The sequence below is a fragment of the Sphaerodactylus townsendi genome, linkage group LG12 (assembly GCF_021028975.2).
Source record: "Sphaerodactylus townsendi isolate TG3544 linkage group LG12, MPM_Stown_v2.3, whole genome shotgun sequence".
Taxonomy (NCBI): domain Eukaryota; kingdom Metazoa; phylum Chordata; class Lepidosauria; order Squamata; family Sphaerodactylidae; genus Sphaerodactylus; species Sphaerodactylus townsendi.
In genome coordinates, this window is record NC_059436.1 from 27,913,433 (window position 1) to 27,930,700 (window position 17,268).

The window sequence follows — 17,268 nt, forward strand, 5'->3', positions numbered from 1 at the left end:
CACAAATAAAGATTGCACAAATTCACTGTTTTCACAGATGCGGATGAAAAATGTCACCACTGGGCTAATCAAGTAAACCAAGGTCAATTTAGATTCAAATCAGGCTCAATAGGGATGAAACACATTTATTACATTTGCGGCTGCGTGTTCAAAGCCATCTCCAAACGATGTTAAACGTTCTGCATTGGAACCCCTTTCCCCTGCCCAAAAAAGCACATGAAAGGCTGCGGCCCACATTCACAATGCTGCACATAACCTCATGAGCCCAGTGCTACCCCAAAACCGTATCCCACCCCCAGTTCTGCAACTTCCATCAGATCTGTCAAGCAGACTTATACGGTACTTAGAAATTAGCCTGAGGATTCCTATTCTGGTGTGGTCTACATCTGCAACAGAATGAGGTAGTAAAATCCCACAGGGATAGAATGGACTGTACCATTACAGACTGGTAGTGGGGGCCCCCACACACATTTTTTTAGTGTTTCCACACTTTTTAAAATCTTCCCTGCATGTAGAAAAGTACCTATTGGGGGTAAAGTTTCAATCCAGGCCATTCCCTACTGTACTCGTTTTTGTGTGTCAGGACCTTTTTTTAAAAAAAAACATGGGACAGTATTCAAAAACATGCAAGGACAGGAGGAACAGTTCATTCAGCCACCTGAGGATTCAACCACCTCCCCCTGCTGCTCATCTAGACCAGCCTCTTTATGATTCCTTCAGAAGATCCTAACCTGGAACAGAGTGTGTGCTGAGAAATGTCAATCCCCAGACACAGAACTTTTGATGAGGGCGGCAGGTGAGGGGAATGGATTTCCACCCACCTTCCAGCCTCTGCACAATGTCTCTTTAATGCGGTACCCACAAACAAAACAGAGCAAAAAAGAGAGAAAAAGAAGACAGGACATCGTAATCCCAGACAATATACAAGAATCAGAACTCCCTGAGATGGGCAGATGATTCCTGCCTGTCAGCAGACGTCTGCTTGTGTCATGGTAGCCCACAGCCATGGCTCTCATCTCCTCTTGGTGACTTCTGTCTATGTCACCTTTGAACCTGTTCGTTATTTGAGTGCTCCGTGGAAAAGGAAACCAGAATTGGACCAACTCCGGAACTGGACCATGCCTTCTGACCATGCCTGGCCAAGGGACTGCCTTATCTCCATTTTGGTCTGTTTAAACAAAAAAGCCAGCATAGAAAAAAAAACAGCAGCTCCCTTTCAAAATCCTTGGCTAGCCAAAACCTCACCTGGTGGAAATGTGAGCCAAGGTGAAACTGGATCAAAGTGGGTTATGCAGGTTCTGGTGCTCCAGAACCCAGGATTCCCTTTAGCATCCAGAACCTGTTGTTCTTCTCACTGGCAGGTGTGCAGTTTCCTTTCAGAGTTGGTCTCTCCTTATCATATCAAGCCCATTCCTGCCTGGAAAGTGGAGGGGGGGGGGTATGCCTTCGAGAGAAAAGCCACTGAGATCTGCAGGGGACCTGCCGTCCTTCCTCCCGGGTTGCATCCATCACTTGACATTTGTAGTTGCATGACCAAAATCCTCTCGTGGGCACTGGAGTGTTTCCTCCACTCTCCCACTTTACTATCTTCGGAAGGGGAGGGCTGGAGCGAGCTGGGCGAAACCAGATCGCCAAAGGGCCAGGGTCAGACAACTTCATCCGGGGAGTTATGGTTTGTCTTGGAATGCTGGCAGTTCTTTTCGTTCAAGAGGCTAATCACTTCGTTGCATGTTGGGGTTTCCTTTGCGGGCAAGGTGGTGGTGTCCGATTTGGGGGAGCTGCCATCAGGAGACTGGGGGCAGCTCTCCAAGCGGGAAGCCATGAGGCCATTCTGGTACTGAAGGCGTGTGATCTGCAGGGCAGAAAAAATAACAAATCATAACTACAGGGGGCTCAAAGGCATATGAGCAGAACAAAAAAAACCCCCTGCATCCCAGACAGCACCATTGTACACTGCGCATCTATTGTATGAGTTAAGCAGATATGTGTCTCTCTCTCTGCATATGTGCATACAGACACACTTTGAACGAGTTGAGCAAGTGTAGTGTAGTAGTTAGAGAACTGGACTCAGATCAGGGAGACCTCAGTTCGAATCTGTGATCTGCCATGGAAGCTTCCTGGGTAACATCAGGACAGTCATTGCCTCTTGGTCTATCTCGCCTCACAGGTTTGTTGTAGTAAAGATAAAATAGAGGGAGAAAACTGTTGTAGGTCCCTTTGGGTAACCACTGAAGGAGTAAAGTGGAGCATTAAAAATCTAAATGAATAAATAAATATCTACAAAACTGATTTCAACTGACTTAGAAGGGTGCAACTGCTTAAAACTCCACCTTATCAACATATCTCCTATATCCAGAGGCGTACCAGGGGTAAATGGTGCCCGGAGACAAATTGTCTCCAGGATGTCCCCCAGGCTCTGCACACACACCCCCGCCCTGCCCCCAGGCTCTGCCCCCACCCCAGCTCTGTCCCTGGTACCCCCAGGCTCCACCCTCCACTGCCCTTGACCCCACCCATGTCACCATGGACATGGGCAAGGTCTAGAGTGCCCCCCTCCCCCCCCCTCCGACTCACCCTGCTGGCTGGGCTCCCAGCCAGCAGCCTGCGCCTCGGATACCTTCTTTTATAAGCACTGAGGCCGGGAGGTGGGGCTTGGGGAGCAGGAAGGGGTGGGACTTCCTGCTCCCCAAGCCCCACCCCCGGCCTCAGTGCTTATAAAAGCAATTCTCCGAGGCTGGGAATGCAACATTTTCCCATCAGGGAAGCCAATTCCAGCATCCTCAGTAAATGTCCACCATTTCAGCCATTCTCCCTTCAAACATTGTGTTTACGGTGTTTATTGGGAGGCATATGACAGAGTAGTAGGCAAATCAGACCCCAGGAAACTCCAGATTATTTCTATATGTGGAGCACTCCTTTCCTCTCAGGCCTCATTTTCTCTGAGATGGTCAATCTCCATCTGGGCTGTATGTGGGGTAATCACATGACTGAACACTTCCCTCTCTTTTCCCATAAATATACATATACACGTGTGCACACACATGCCTATATACACACACACACACACAAAGATCTGCACACAGAAAAACTGCAGGGAGAAGAGTCCTGTGTACCAGGAGTGCTCTTTGGAGGGGCCTTCAGTCAAATGTCCCTGCTCTGCAACAAAGAGGTACGGCCGCTTTGACACTCCAGTGAGAAATGGCTCTGAGAGGCATTCTTGTATGACTCACCTTGATATACTGCAGGTCCATGAGGGCTCGAACACTGAAGTCAGAGAGATACTGGGAGCTGGAGTTGGAATTGATCTGGTTGTTGCTACCGCTGAAGTTGGAGGAGATGGAATCAGAGCGCTCATGATAGCACAGCGATGCCGAGCGATTCAGGTTGCTCACGTGAGAAGGGGAGCGCACCTCTGAAGCTAGATATGGAGAAGAATGAGTCAGGAAGGACATCCCTTTTTTTGGTCCTCCCTTCTTCCACCTACCTTTGCTTTTCCCCCCCACCCTCACCTAGAGAATCTTCTCTCACGTACACAGAAACACCCTTTCCAAGATCCATTGAAAAAGCTACTGAGGACTGCCTGAGCAAGTGATGCGTGTGTAAAGTGTTGACAAGTCACACCGATTTATGGCGACCCTGTAGGGTTTTTCAAGGCAAGAGTCTTACAGAGGTGGTTTGCCTTTGCTACTGTACAGCAGAGAGCAGCAGTGGCGTAGTGGTTAAGAGCAGGTGCATTCTAATCTGGAGGAACTGGGTTTGATTCCTCGTTCTGCCGCCTGAGCTGTGGAGGCTTATCTGGGGAATTCAAATTAGCCTGTGCACTCCCACACACACCAGCTGGGTGACCTTGGGCTAGTCACAGCTCTTTGGAGCTCTCTCAGCCCCACCTATCTCACAAGGTGTTTGTTGTGAGGGGGGAAGGGAAAGGAGTTTGTAAGCCCCTTTGAGTCTCCTACAGGAGACAAAGGAGGGATATAAATCCAAACACCTCCTCCTCCTCTTCTTCCTCTTCCTCTTCCTCTTCCTCTTCTTCTGTGTAGTGACCCTGGGATTCTTTAGTGGTCTCCCATTCAAATACTTACCAGGAGTGAGATCTGATGAGATTGGGCCAGCCTGGTCTATCCAGGTCAAGATGAGCAAGAAGTGGGAGATGAGAGAATATCTTTTGAAATTGTGTCAGCTGACTTTCTAAATTGTCTAAAACAGGGTCTGCGACCTGCGGCTCTCCAGATGTTCATGGACTACAATTCCCATCAGCCCCTGCCAGCATGGCCAATTGTGCATTAAGTGCATTAAAGTCCACAGGTTTAGAAGGATGCAATTCTTAATTAAGTTATTTTTAAAAATGGATATTCCAGCAAAAGTATCAAAGTTTACTGTAAAAAAATAATAATTAAAAATACATTTCAATATACACACAGTAAAAACCCCTGTAGTCACCAAAAGAAGAAGAAGAATTAAAACCACGAGAGCACCCAGCAGAGAAAAGCAAAGATAACACCTACTGAAAAGAGATTGACTTCCATTTGCATTTGGAGATTAAAAAGAGGATGCAGCCATATGTACACATCAGAGGAAGGGAGTCTTTCTGCTTTCATGACAACAGCCCTATCATGTAGCCAACTGCCATGCCTGTGACAGCGACTGCTAAACACAGTACACAGCCTCTCCAATTGAACCTACAGAGTAGGACAAGTGTCCTGGCAACACTCCCTCAGCGTGGTATAGTGGTTAAGAGCAGGTCCGCTCTAATCTGGAGAACCGGGTTTGATCCCCCGCTCTGCCACTTTGAGTTGTGGAGACTTATCTAGGGAACTAAACTAACTTGTGCACTCCAACACATGCCAGCTGGGTGACCTTCGGCTAGTCACAGTTCTTCAAAGTTCTCTCAGCCCCACCCACCTCACAGGGTGTTTGTTGTGAGGTGGGGAAGGGAAAGGAGTTTGTAAGCCCCTTTGAGTCTCCTTACACGAGAGAAAGGGGGAATATAAATCCAGCTCTTCTTCTACTCTTCTTCTTCATCACTGACTCATCAGCATGGTCTGAATGCACAGAAGACGTTTCCACATGTACACCCCTCCCTGTGATCAGAGGCACTGGTTTCCCAACATTCCTGTTCACAAGGAGGGAGAATACACGTGGAGACTTTTCCTGCATATCTGCAACATGCAGACAAGCTGGCAATCATGTGGAGGCAGGGGCCACACACTTGTGCCTACCTTCCTTCTTTGCACATTGAGAGAACACAGAGGGCTCAAATGCTCAGGACCTACGGAATCTATTGACAAGCAATTAAACTCCCAAGGGGCAACTTTAACTCCTAAGAAATGATTCCATGTGTACTGATGCAGCAGCTGATAAGCAAGTGCCTTCCTTCTCTACAGTTTTTTGTTTTTTTTGCAAAACTGCTTTACCAATCTTTGGTTTGTTTTTAAGGTGGGTTGCCAGAAACAGTAAGAAAAGTGGATTATAATAAAGCATTAATCAACCACATTTCTATACTCTTCAGAAGTGCTCAGGGAGTAAATAAAAGGGAATTTCATCCACGGTATCCTCGCAGCACCTCTGAAGAGCAGATGAAGGAGTGAGCCAGTGACTGTTTCACGGTTGAACAGAGAGATGAACACATGCCTCTCAACTGATTTCATTGTGCTGACAATTTCCTTGCGTGTTTCAAGAAACAGAGTGGTGTCAAGTTAGTATTACTGCTCCCCCTTGTTCTGTATTCCTTGTGGAAGGCAATATATCCCACGTTACTGAATGAAAGCCACCTAACTGCAGCATGAAGGCCAGGCAAGGGGTTAATTCAGTTAGAGATGTGCATTTCTCATGACATGCACAAGAGTGGTTTACCTGACACTCTGGATAACAAGGATGCCCGTTGTATAGATTGACGATCAAGTTTGGCTGGTGGGGCTAGACACAAATACATACACAGTGAAGGACTGGATGAGAACCAGGCGCAAAATGAGGGTAACACAAAAAAGATCCCACACATGTATGTCCCCCCGTAAGTAGCAAAGATCACTATGGTTGATTTTTAAAGGACAGTATGTATGACGAGCTGGCTGCTAGCACAGTTTGGCACTGGAAGTAGAAAATGGTACACCATACAAATATAATTTATGGTGATGTGTTTCGGGATGACTGTCCCTGCCCTACATGGGATGCTTCCAAATTTGCCCAAGGCAAACCTGTTATTTCTCACTGCAATCCTAAATGACTTGCGCCCTCTACTGGTCATTTTTTGAAAAGCTCATCTTGCGTTACAAGTCATGGGCAAGGCGTGTTCCCATTAAACCCAGATTTGCATTAATGATGTTTTTATTGCAACATTGTCAATGTGGGAAAGGAAGCATCTTGTCCAAGATCACACGGTGAGAAAGCAGAGAAGGGAAGAAGCCATGATTTTCAATTACTGGCATCAGTTACCACTGTTACAACCACTGGGCTATTGTGGTAAACCACTCTTCTAATAAAAGAATGTAACATTTATTATTTTTATTTTATTTGACTTAATATCCTGCCTTTTCCTGGCTCAGGGCAGCTAACAACGTTCAATGAACATCTTTTACAATATACCAACCATTAAAAATTCAGTAATAATCATCTAACATTCTCATTACATTCATATGGTACCTGATATTTGCTAAATAAAAATAACACTGCCAATTGGGGAAGACTAAAATTTCACTCATAGCCAGTCAATCAATCCCTCCCATCCCTACTACATTTTAAATATCAGAAGAAAGGGAGGGTAGAGGATGGATGCATATGGGAGGCCAGCTGTTTAGAAAGTCGTTGCTGCCTCAACCATAGACACTGTGGTCATTTCTTACTGCAATCTCAAATGTTTGACTTGCGCCCTCTATTGGTCATTTTTGAAAAGTTCACCCTGCATCACAAGTCATAGGGGGCAGGGGCTCCTTTCATCCCACAGTTGCATTAATGATAGTTTAACATGTAGAAGTTTTTTTTATATCTAATTCTTTTGCCATTATTTCCTGTTCCCTGTTCTATAACATTTGATGCTCCCGCACTAGATTTTATACCATCTCCGGCACTCCCTGTATTACATCTTTATTTTTGGCATTGCTGGTCCCCTCCCGGCCTTAGGATTGATAGATTGATAGATTAATATGGGTTTTATGATACTGCTGCTATTGTGTTTTTAAGGGATTTTAATGTTCAATGTTTATAATTTGTATTTTACTGTGAATTGCCTGTTACTGTACACCACCCAGAACCCTTCAGGGGTTGGGCGGTCTATAAAATCTAATAATAAATAAATAAAATAAACATTTCCTGCACATATCATGTGATTACTTCACTATGTGCAGGTGCCATGAGATCACAAAAGTTGCCCTGCCGCATCAGACCAATGGTCCACCTAGTTGAGTAACCTAATTTATGTGGTGGTCAATCAGTTGCCCTGGAGGGTTAGCAAACAGGGTAGAGGCCAAGGTCTTCCCAAGGGTGTTTCCTAGCACTGACATCGAGAGGCTTGCTGTCTCTGTATATAGAGCAGGGGTGGCCAACCTATGGCGCTCCAGATGTTCATGGACTACAATTCCCACCAGCCCCTGGCATGGGCTGATGGGAATTGTAGTCCATGAATATCTGGGGCACCATAGGTTGGCCACCCCTAATATAGTGGTTTCTTTCAGCCACCATGGCTAGTAACCCCTGATGGTTCTCTCCTCCAAGGAGCCTGGAGTGCTGCACATGACTCTTCCTTTCTTCATTTTATCTTCACAACACCCTTGTGAGGAAGGCTAGGATGAGTACAGGCAGCCCAAGGTCATCCAACAAGCTTCACAGGGGAGTACGGATTTAAACCTGGATCTGCCGGCTCCTAATCCAAAATGTTAACCATTTTAATGCATACAGATTTTTCAGCAAAGCCCTTATTAATGCAACCTTTAGACCAGTGGTGGTGAACCTATGGCACACGTGCCAGAGGTGGCACTCAGAGCCCTCTCTGTGGGCACGCGGGCACAGAGTTGGTCATGTGGGGAGAGCGGAAAATCACCCCCCCACACACACAAACATATATCTAGGCTGGCCTTGCTTCTGAGTAAACCCAGTCCTAGGATCGTGATTCACCTGTTCAAAGCATTGCACGGTTGCTTCACCAAGCTTACTCCCAAGTAACGCGTGTCTCAGAGCAAACCTTTTTTTCTAAACTAGAACCTCAGTATTCAGGTTAAATTGCCTTAGCACTTTGCGATAAATAAGTGGGTTTGGGTTGCAATTTGGGCACTCGGTCTCGAAAAGGTTCACCATCACTGCTTTACACTGAAGCAGCTGTTTAACTTTTGTGATGGAGGTTTAGATTCCATGACTGGCCACAAGATGGCAGGGCTCTAGCATGTAATCTTTCAAATGAACACTAAAACTAGCAGATGGTAGCCTCTGGCAAATTCAGAAAGTCTCTGATTTATGGTAGGAAGAGCCAAACTGGCTACTCATGGGGGGGGGGGGGGGGCGGGGAGAAGTATCTTGGAGGCCTTACCAAATTTTAATCAATACACATTTTTTTAAAAAAATCTCTACATTATTCTTAAGAAAGAAAAATAATAGTTTCAAATAATAAGGAATAAAGATATCCCACAATTTAATGCTAACATTTATTTTGGATTCATATAGTGTGCATGCACCATGCAAATGCAAAATTTGAAAATAATGTGTAATGCCAGAGCGTGTGTGCTCCTTGAATGGTCTTCCCTCACTGCCAACTTTATCATCCAGCTCTTTCATTTTTATTCTATCTTTCCTCTAGAGAGGCAGTGAAAAAAATTCAAAATAAATAAGAAGGAGCTCTATGTATCTCTTCCACCTTCCATTTCCCCCCCTCATAACAACATAGGTAAAAGATCAGAAAAAGTGACTGGCCCAAGATTGTTAATTGGGATTCAGGCAGAGGCGTAGCTACCATGGGGACATCCGGGGACAAGTGCCCCGGGCGCCACCTTGTGGTGGGCGCAAAAATTGCAGGTTCGTTAGTGGCTTTTTCTATTTTTCAGGGTTTTTCCCATTTTGTGGCCTGCAGGGGCTTGCAGTGGTTTTGCAGGCTATGCAACACCAAACTTTCAGACTATTGTCCAGGTGACTCTCCTGATGATTACCAGCCATAGTTTGGTGCAGTTTGGTTCAGGGGGTCCAAAGCTATGGACCCCCCAAAATGGAGTGACCCATACTCCATTATTTCCAATAGGAGAGCTAATAGTAGCAGGCTACCATTTTGAGGGGTCCCATAACTTTGGATCCCCTAAATCAAACTTCACTAAACCTAAGGTGGGTATCATAAGGATGGTCTCCTGCCTGATTACCACCCAGGTTCTAGTTACCAGGATTTGGTTCAGGAGGTCCCAAAGTTATCACACCCAAAAGGGGTGGCTCCATCACTCCATTGTTTCCAATGAGAGACTAATGGTAGATGGGGCTACCCTTTTGAGGGTCCATAACTTTGGGCTTCCCTGAACTCAAACTTCACTAAACCTGGGTGGTTTTAATCAGGAGAGTCTTCTGAAGATAGCCTAAAAAGGTTTGGTACTGTTATCTTAAACATTGCTCCCCTGACCTTGGGCACCCTCAAATTTTCCCAGGTTCTCTCTTTAAATCCACCTCCTTTAGGAGTGGATTTAAAGGGAGAATCTAAGACTCTAGATAAAAAAAGAGCATTAGAAAGTATTGTTGAAGGCTTTCAAAAACCAGATTCAACTGGTAGTTGTGAGTTTTACAGGCTGTGGTCTGAGTAGATCTTGTTCCTAACATTTTAAGCCTGCAACTGTGGCTGGCATCTTCAGAAGTGTATCACAGAGAGAGAGAGTCTGTTATAAGAGAAGGCTGGACACAGTGTATAATAGACTTCTCTCTGTGATACACCTCACCAAATACCAACCACAGATGCAGGATAGAAACAATGAGAACAAGATACAAGGCCACCTCGAACCCGACCATACAACCAGAAACCCACAATAACCAACATTGAGAAATGATGCTGTTTGGGATGGGGGAATCTACCCCTGAAACAACATCACTTTCAATGTTGTTTAAACTAAAGGGAGCCAAATTATCCCCTTAAGGTGGATTTAAAAGGAGAATCTGGGCTCTGTGGTTTAAACAACATTAAAAGTGATGCTGTTTCAGGGTGGATTCCCCGCCTTCAAAAAATAGCATCACTTTCAATGTTGTTTAAACTAGGGAGCCCTGGGTGTGTTCAGATTTGTGTGTTGGGCCATGTTCTATAATGCAATGGTGACTTTGAGATGAACTGGTGCAAAAATGTTGTTTGGTCGTGGTGGGGGAGGGATGCTGCCCAAATGGGGGGGGGGGCGCAAAACTCAGATTTTGCCCCGGGCTCCATTTACCCTAGCTACACCCCTGGATTCAGGAGAGATTTGAATCCAACTGATCAATATACTAAGCTGGCTGATGTTGCTAGAATTTGGTCGTTTCTGATGGAATCAATTTGAACCAAATATGTCCTTGGTCTACTGACAGAAGAACCTACATTGCCAGCAGAAAATCTTTCTGTCCCTTTAAGAGAGGGTGAATTTGTACAAATGGGCAGGTGAACTTTTTCATGGCATGGAGGTATATAACATTGCTTTGCAAATAACATCCCATTGAGCACCTGGTAAAGAGACAGGATATTTTTTTCTCCCAACAGTTGACAATCCTATGGAGAACAGAGTGGCTGGCAAAACATGTTTGCACCATACACTAACTTGATGTAGAGAGATCGAAAGTAATGCAAGGAATAACCACCCCCCCCCCCCCCGGCAGTTCACTCTTCAACATTGCCAGTCAAAATTAGTAAGGCAGGTAAAGACCCCATCTATGGCTCTGGGACATCTTGGGATAAACAGCACTAGACCAGATGACAGACTTAGTATAAGCAGCTTCCTAGGATCAGAGATGGCTGTTGTATTTCTTCTGATTTTTGTCAATCAGCACACAGGCTGTGATTGTCTCAATGGGACTCCTGACTTGTGGCAAAACTCCTGAGGATGGGCAAGGTCCAGATCAAGAATCTTGTATGGCTCCTTAGGAGTTGTACCTCCCACCCTTCCCCAATACCTTTTCATGCCATGGAGAGGTGCCCTTAGTGTACCACTGCTCCGATCATGAGGAACAGTTGATCAGAGAGGCAAAGCTCTGGCCCAGAATACAGCAAATTCTATATTCTTACACGTTTATTTTGGAAGCATATTTTGCTACAGGATGGCTGCGCTCCATCATAAAACCAAGGCCACGGTCAGTCTCACGATTTGGGCTTCAACGTTAACGGAGCACAAGTGCTGAATCATGGCCAGAGCATTGCAGACAATACCCCAAGAGGAATGTAAATCTCAAAGTATGGCTGGAGACAAAGCACTCCCAAGCAAACTTTTGAAAACAATTTTCTTCTCCATATGACTGAATGGCAGGCAAAGTTTTTACTTTGGGGTAAGACCAGTGAAGAAGTCAGATGAAAATGCTCTGTGGGTCAGTCAGGCCTCTGAGCTGTCAGCGGCCCATCCCTGCCCTAGAGGACTTCAGGAAGAACTCCTCTGTGACTTAGAAATGGCTGTTCACCACAGGAAAGACAAAGATATTGGAAGGCTGTCTGCGTCCCTACTCACTCCAGCCTGGCCTCTGACAGCCAGGTTCCTCCACCCCCAGCAAAACAGTGCTGCAGCTTACTTGTTGTAATAATTGGATTCAAGGCCATCACCCCGTAATAGGAGAAGGGACCTGTTTCAAACTTCATGTTCTCCTTGCCGGCCTCCACTTCCACTTTACCCTGTAAAAGAGAAAGAGAGGAAGAACACACGACGTCAGGCTCTGGAACTTGGTGGGCTTCATGGAGTAGACAGGGACACCGTTCCTAAAGGATTGACTTTCCTTCGCTACTAATGCTCCCCTGCACGATGTCAACTCAGGAGACCATTAGAAATGCTGGGTGACAGTAGGGACACACATGCCTAGCTATGGCCAAACGAGAACGTTACCTTCTCTAGAATCTTCCATGAAAACGATTGCCTATAAAAGGTTTGAGAAAACACTAACCTGGAATATTTTACTTCTTTATTTACACAATCCACACCCTGCCTTTCTCCCCAATGGGGACCCAAAGCAGCTCATACCATTCTCCTGTCCTCCATTTTATCCTCACAACAACCCTAGGAGGCAGGTTAAGCTGAGAAAATGTGACTGGCCCAAGGTCACCTCGTGAGCCTCCACGGCACAAGTGGGGACTCTAACGGTGGTCTCTCAGATGCTAGTTAACCGCTCTACCTCTCATTTCAGAATGAGCAACAAGGATAAGCAAGGACAGGACTTCCCATACCTTCTCCAAGCAGCCAGGAGTTATTTAACCCTTTAAAGGCAACAGTGTGATTTAAAAATCTGGTTCACCTTCACAATAACTCTGTGAGGTAGTCTTTACAGTGCAGTAGTTTGTTGGGAATCTTTTTTAAAAATCACTTTAAGAAATAATACATAAGATACCACTGCTGGGAATGCCGATGCTCAACCATATGAGTTCAACCGGCCTTCTTAGCAGTAGGGGTTAGGAATGGGTGGGTTACCTGCAGGATGAGGATGAAGTAGTCGGCTGGCTTGTTTCTGATGAAGAGGAAGTGCTGAGGAGCCTTCTTGTTCTCCTCATCAAACTTCAGTTCATGGATGACATCCCGGTGTTTGAGCAGGCGGAGCAGGATCTTCTCGGAAATGAAGGCCGGGGTGAACTGGTTCACCTCTGTAAAAAGAAGGTGGTTGGGTCTCAGCAGTCAGGCCTCAAGGGCTGTGTTCAAGGGAGACCTGGTGCCTTAAAGAGACTGAAGCTGTTCCAAACAAGCTGAGTGAGAGGAACTACTGTCCATTTGCACTCCTCTCCCCTGCTTGTTTAGAGTGTCAGAAGCTGCTCCCTGGCAATGGTCTCTTTCCGTGCCACCCTCCTCAAGACACTGAAACACAACTACAGGAGCAACGTAACAGAGATATGCTAGCTTAGCAACCGGAGGGCACTGGGTGAATTCTAGTCCATGGGTGAATTCTAGTCCACTGTCCCCTAGTCCACGGGATACCCTCTGTTTTAAAGATAACCTTAAAATGAACAAAAAATACAGAAAAGCAGAATTGCTTGTAGGCTAGTTTGGGAGGATGGGGATTCAATTTGTCATCCCTCATGCTATATTCTCACTAGTTGCTGGTCAGGGCTTTAGACACTGTACTTTCCCTCTCTGTGCTGGAATTCTGCTATTATAATCTCTCTCTCTCTCTCTCTCTCTCTCTCTCACACACACACACACACACACACACACACACACACAGAATGAAGCTCTTCCAGTGATCAGGGTTTACCCTCAAAGCTGGCTTTTCAAGGAGAACTGGAAAAGAAAACAGGAATCTTTTTCCTAGCAGTCTGAAGAACAGTCATTCTGCCACACACGGTCTAAAGCACAAGTGGGGGTCTAAACTGAGGCAATAACTCTCCCCAGAAATGTGGCAATTACTTTACCGCTATTTGTTGGCTTTGCTGTGAGAAACAGACACAGAAAGCAGAGGGAAGGGAATCACACAAACAACAGCCTCCATTCAATCCTAAACCCACAGCAGACAGGATAATAGAGAGATATCATACTCAGAAGATAAAGCCCCTGTAATTTCTGAATAAAATAATGAGAATGACCTTTCAATGGGGATTTCATATTAACCGTTTAAATCTGATCCAGGCAGATTGTGGGCAGCTGATCTGATGGGCCTTAAGGCAAGATAGCAAAGGCAGATGAATGGAGGGTGCCACATCGGCTGAAAAGACGTCTGTGTGCATGTGTGCACATGTTAATTACACAGATGGATTTGTCTGTTCCTCACAATAGCACGTGAGAGACTAACGCCAATGAGCAGATGCTTCATACAAAAGACGTTAATAGTGCAATCATGAGCAGAGATAACCCTTCTAAGCCAATTGACTTCAATGGACTTAGAGGGGTACAGCTCCTTTGAGGATCACATTGTCAATCAGCATTGAATGCCAGTCTAAGTCAGCATTTCCTAAAGCATCGTGCTGTCACAGGAAATTTAAAAACGAAACAATTTAAGACCTGCTTACAGAGGAAGTTGCCCTTTGCCTTGTTGTATGATCTACTGCTCCATTTCTGCCTCCTTCTAATCAACTAATTCAACAGCATTTCTGCACCACTAATTATTGGATGATTCCTTCACCCTGCTGCATAATGAAGAAAAGTAACCGCCTTTAGTTGGGCTGCCTCTCACATCTCTGCATGAGTTCTTTCCTACTTCTAATCAGGAAGGATATCAGACCAATGGAAGACTCACACAGAATCACAGTAGATGGGTTCCTCAGAGGATGGTTCAGTCTCTCTCTTACCTACTCTATAAATAAATCTAGACTGAAGTGCATCTTTTTAACACTGAAAAATAGTGTGCCTCAGCTTTCAGAATTCTGGTAGCTTTTAATAATGCTTCTTGTCCATTAAGATATAATTTAACAGGCAGTTAACAGGTGCAATAGGTGCCATATATTCAATGCAAAAAGTTAGATGCCATCCCATAAAGATACACCTCTTTGGAAGCTCCAGGTGAACCAGATATTCATGGACTACAATTCCCATCAGCCTCTGCCAGCATGGCCAATTGCAGGGCCTGATGGGAATTGCAGTCCATGAACATCTGGAAAGCCACAGGTTGCAGACCCCTGCCATAAAGATACACCTCTTTGGAACCTCCAGGTGAACCAGAAGCTGGCCAAGCTGGCCTTGAGAATACTCCTTTACACCAAAAATTCCTGGTATTCTTCAAGGTATCTCTTACCTGTAGCAAGAAACCGGTGAGCAGCCAGGAGAAGCTGTGGGGAGATCTTCACCTTGGACTCTGTGTCATTATCCTTGAAAGCAGAAAAGTCTCTCTTGTTTTTCTGATTGTTCACTCGCTTCCTGGACCGGTTGTCAGCTGCAGAGAAGAAAAGGGGTACGTTTAAAGAAGGTGCATTCCACAGAGAGCAATTTATAAAGTTTCCAAGGTACAACTATAGTTAAGAGCTGTGCTTATTCTACGTTACCATGTGCCCACCAGAATACATAATCTGAATTCCTGGAAATTTTCAGTTTTCCTATAATGTTTCTGGTCCTCAAGGTTATACAACAAAGTTTGGGGGGAAATGAAAGCAGTATCTACTAGTAATGATTTTGAAACCAGATGGTACCTGGAAGTCAGGAAGTGGGGCTTTTGGTAATTTAATGAGATATATCCAGGAACAGCCACTTCCTACAGTGGCTTCCAATGGCTTTGACTGAGTTCTATGGGCGAAGTAGATGGCTGCAATATGGGTCACGGTTAAGAGGGGGGACAAAATCTGCTTCTCACATAGCACAATCCCAAGAGATGCCTGATGATAGTGCTGGACTCAACAACACGTGGACCTCCCTTTCTTCTGTTCTCCCTGCAATCTCACTAAGGGGGACGAGACCCCACAGCCTGAGAACATATAAATGTGAGTCTACATCTGATATTGGGATGTTGTGTAGGTAACACACAGAGATCAAGAGGCCTCTGATTATGTGAATAGCACCTGTGGAGTGACTGGCCTCATTCTGATGTGGATCCCTTTCCCCCAGTCGCTCACTGAGAATATTGTTCAGAAAGATGGCTACCCCTCCTTTTATGCATACTTCCAATCAACAAATTACTGCACTGGGGCAAATTTCCCACATTTCCCCCAGAAGAGGATAGGATCTGTTATCACTCATGGAATTATTTATTTTATTTATATTTATACTTGAGGCTTTTATACCGCCCGATCCCTGAATTAGGAGCAGGGCCCAAAGGAATGCATTCCTCCCTCATGCTGTGACTTGAGGAAATGACTTCTGATCTAATTTTAACAATGTGTATCTCCACTTTATTTTTCTCATTATGTAAGCCAGTTATAACTCTTTGTCCTGCTGTCCATACCTCAATTAAAGCCTTTTTCGAGGTCATGGTTCAGACTTCCAAATGGGGAGCTTATGACCTTGTGATTACCATTGGTCTGTAAGATCTATCCATTCTTAGTTAGGAAATCAGGCAAACTTTACATATTGAAAAAAATAAAAATCAGTGACACAGAGTTAAAAATTAGCCCCCAGTACTCATTTCCCAAAGTCAAAATATGAAGGAGAAATGTGTCCTTTTGCTCTCTGAGGTTACAGGATATTCAGCTCCTCAGGCAGACTGAAGGGCAATGTGTGGAAAAGAAGCCATCCCAAGATGTTCCTAGACAGATTTTTTAAAAAGTATTTGGAATGAACATAACTGTACATGTCCGACTCATCCAGGATCTCCGACTTGATTATCTCCTCAATGACATCCTCCAAGGTCACCAGGCCGAGTACCTCATAGAAAGGGTCACCCTCGCCTTCATTGTTCACTTTCTGGACGATGGCCAAATGCGATTTTCCTAAGGGAGACAGACATCTCAATTATTACACCGCTGCAGTAAATATCACAAAAAATTGTGCTTTTGTATTGCAGAATTCCACTTGGTTGGAAGTGCATGCTGTAGGATTCTGGGATAACAGCATCATAGCCATTTCATCATTTACCTATGTGGATTCCCTGTAGAATCATAGAGTTGGAAGAGACCCCAAGGGCCATCAAGTCCAACCCCCTGCAATGGAGGAACACATAATCAAAGAACTCCTGACAGATGGCCATCCAGCCTGTTTAAAGACCTCCAAAGGAGACTCCACCACACTCCAAGGTAGTGCATTCCACTGTCCAACAGCCCTCACTATCAGGAAGTTTTTCCTGATGTTTAGGTGGAATTTCTTCCTTCACCTTGAACCCATGACTCCTGGTCCTGGCCTCTGGAGCAGCAGAAAACAAGCCTGCTCCCTCACCAATATGACATCCCTTCATATATCTAAACATGGCTATTATGTTACTTCTTAACCTTCTCTTCACCAAACTAAACATACCCAGCTCCCTAAGTCTCTCCTCATAGGGCATGGATTTTAGACCTTTTATCATTTTGGCTGCCCTCCTCTGGACCTGTTCCAGCTTGTCAATGTCCTTCTTGAATTGCAGCGCCCAGAGCTGTACAAAATATTCCAGGTGAGGTCTAACCAATGCAGAATACAGAGGTATAATAATATCCCTCTATCTAGACACTATGCTCTTATTGATACAGCCCAGAATTGCATTGGCCTTTTGCACAAGTAAGTAGAATTGGTTGTGGTTTTTTAAAAAAAATGAATAGATTTGACAGATTTGTTA

The 17,268-nt window shown here is 45.0% G+C and overlaps 1 protein-coding gene across 2 annotated transcripts in view; it reads right to left on the reverse strand.

Moving 5' to 3' along the window:
- Positions 1-600: 600 nt before the first annotated feature.
- Positions 601-17,268, reverse strand: part of CNNM4 (cyclin and CBS domain divalent metal cation transport mediator 4) — a 48,848-nt gene continuing 32,180 nt past the window's right edge. Inside the window, exons 2-8 of one of the 2 annotated variants that reach the window (XM_048513277.1) lie at positions 16,307-16,450; positions 14,827-14,964; positions 12,579-12,748; positions 11,692-11,791; positions 5,854-5,916; positions 3,231-3,418; positions 601-1,852 (exon numbers count right to left, since the gene is read on the reverse strand). In XM_048513277.1, coding sequence (XP_048369234.1) covers positions 1,646-1,852; positions 3,231-3,418; positions 5,854-5,916; positions 11,692-11,791; positions 12,579-12,748; positions 14,827-14,964; positions 16,307-16,450 — 1,010 coding nt within the window. In that variant the 3' untranslated portion in view covers positions 601-1,645. The remainder of the gene's footprint in view (positions 1,853-3,230; positions 3,419-5,853; positions 5,917-11,691; positions 11,792-12,578; positions 12,749-14,826; positions 14,965-16,306; positions 16,451-17,268) is intronic. The other variant, XM_048513279.1, reaches the window with a different exon arrangement.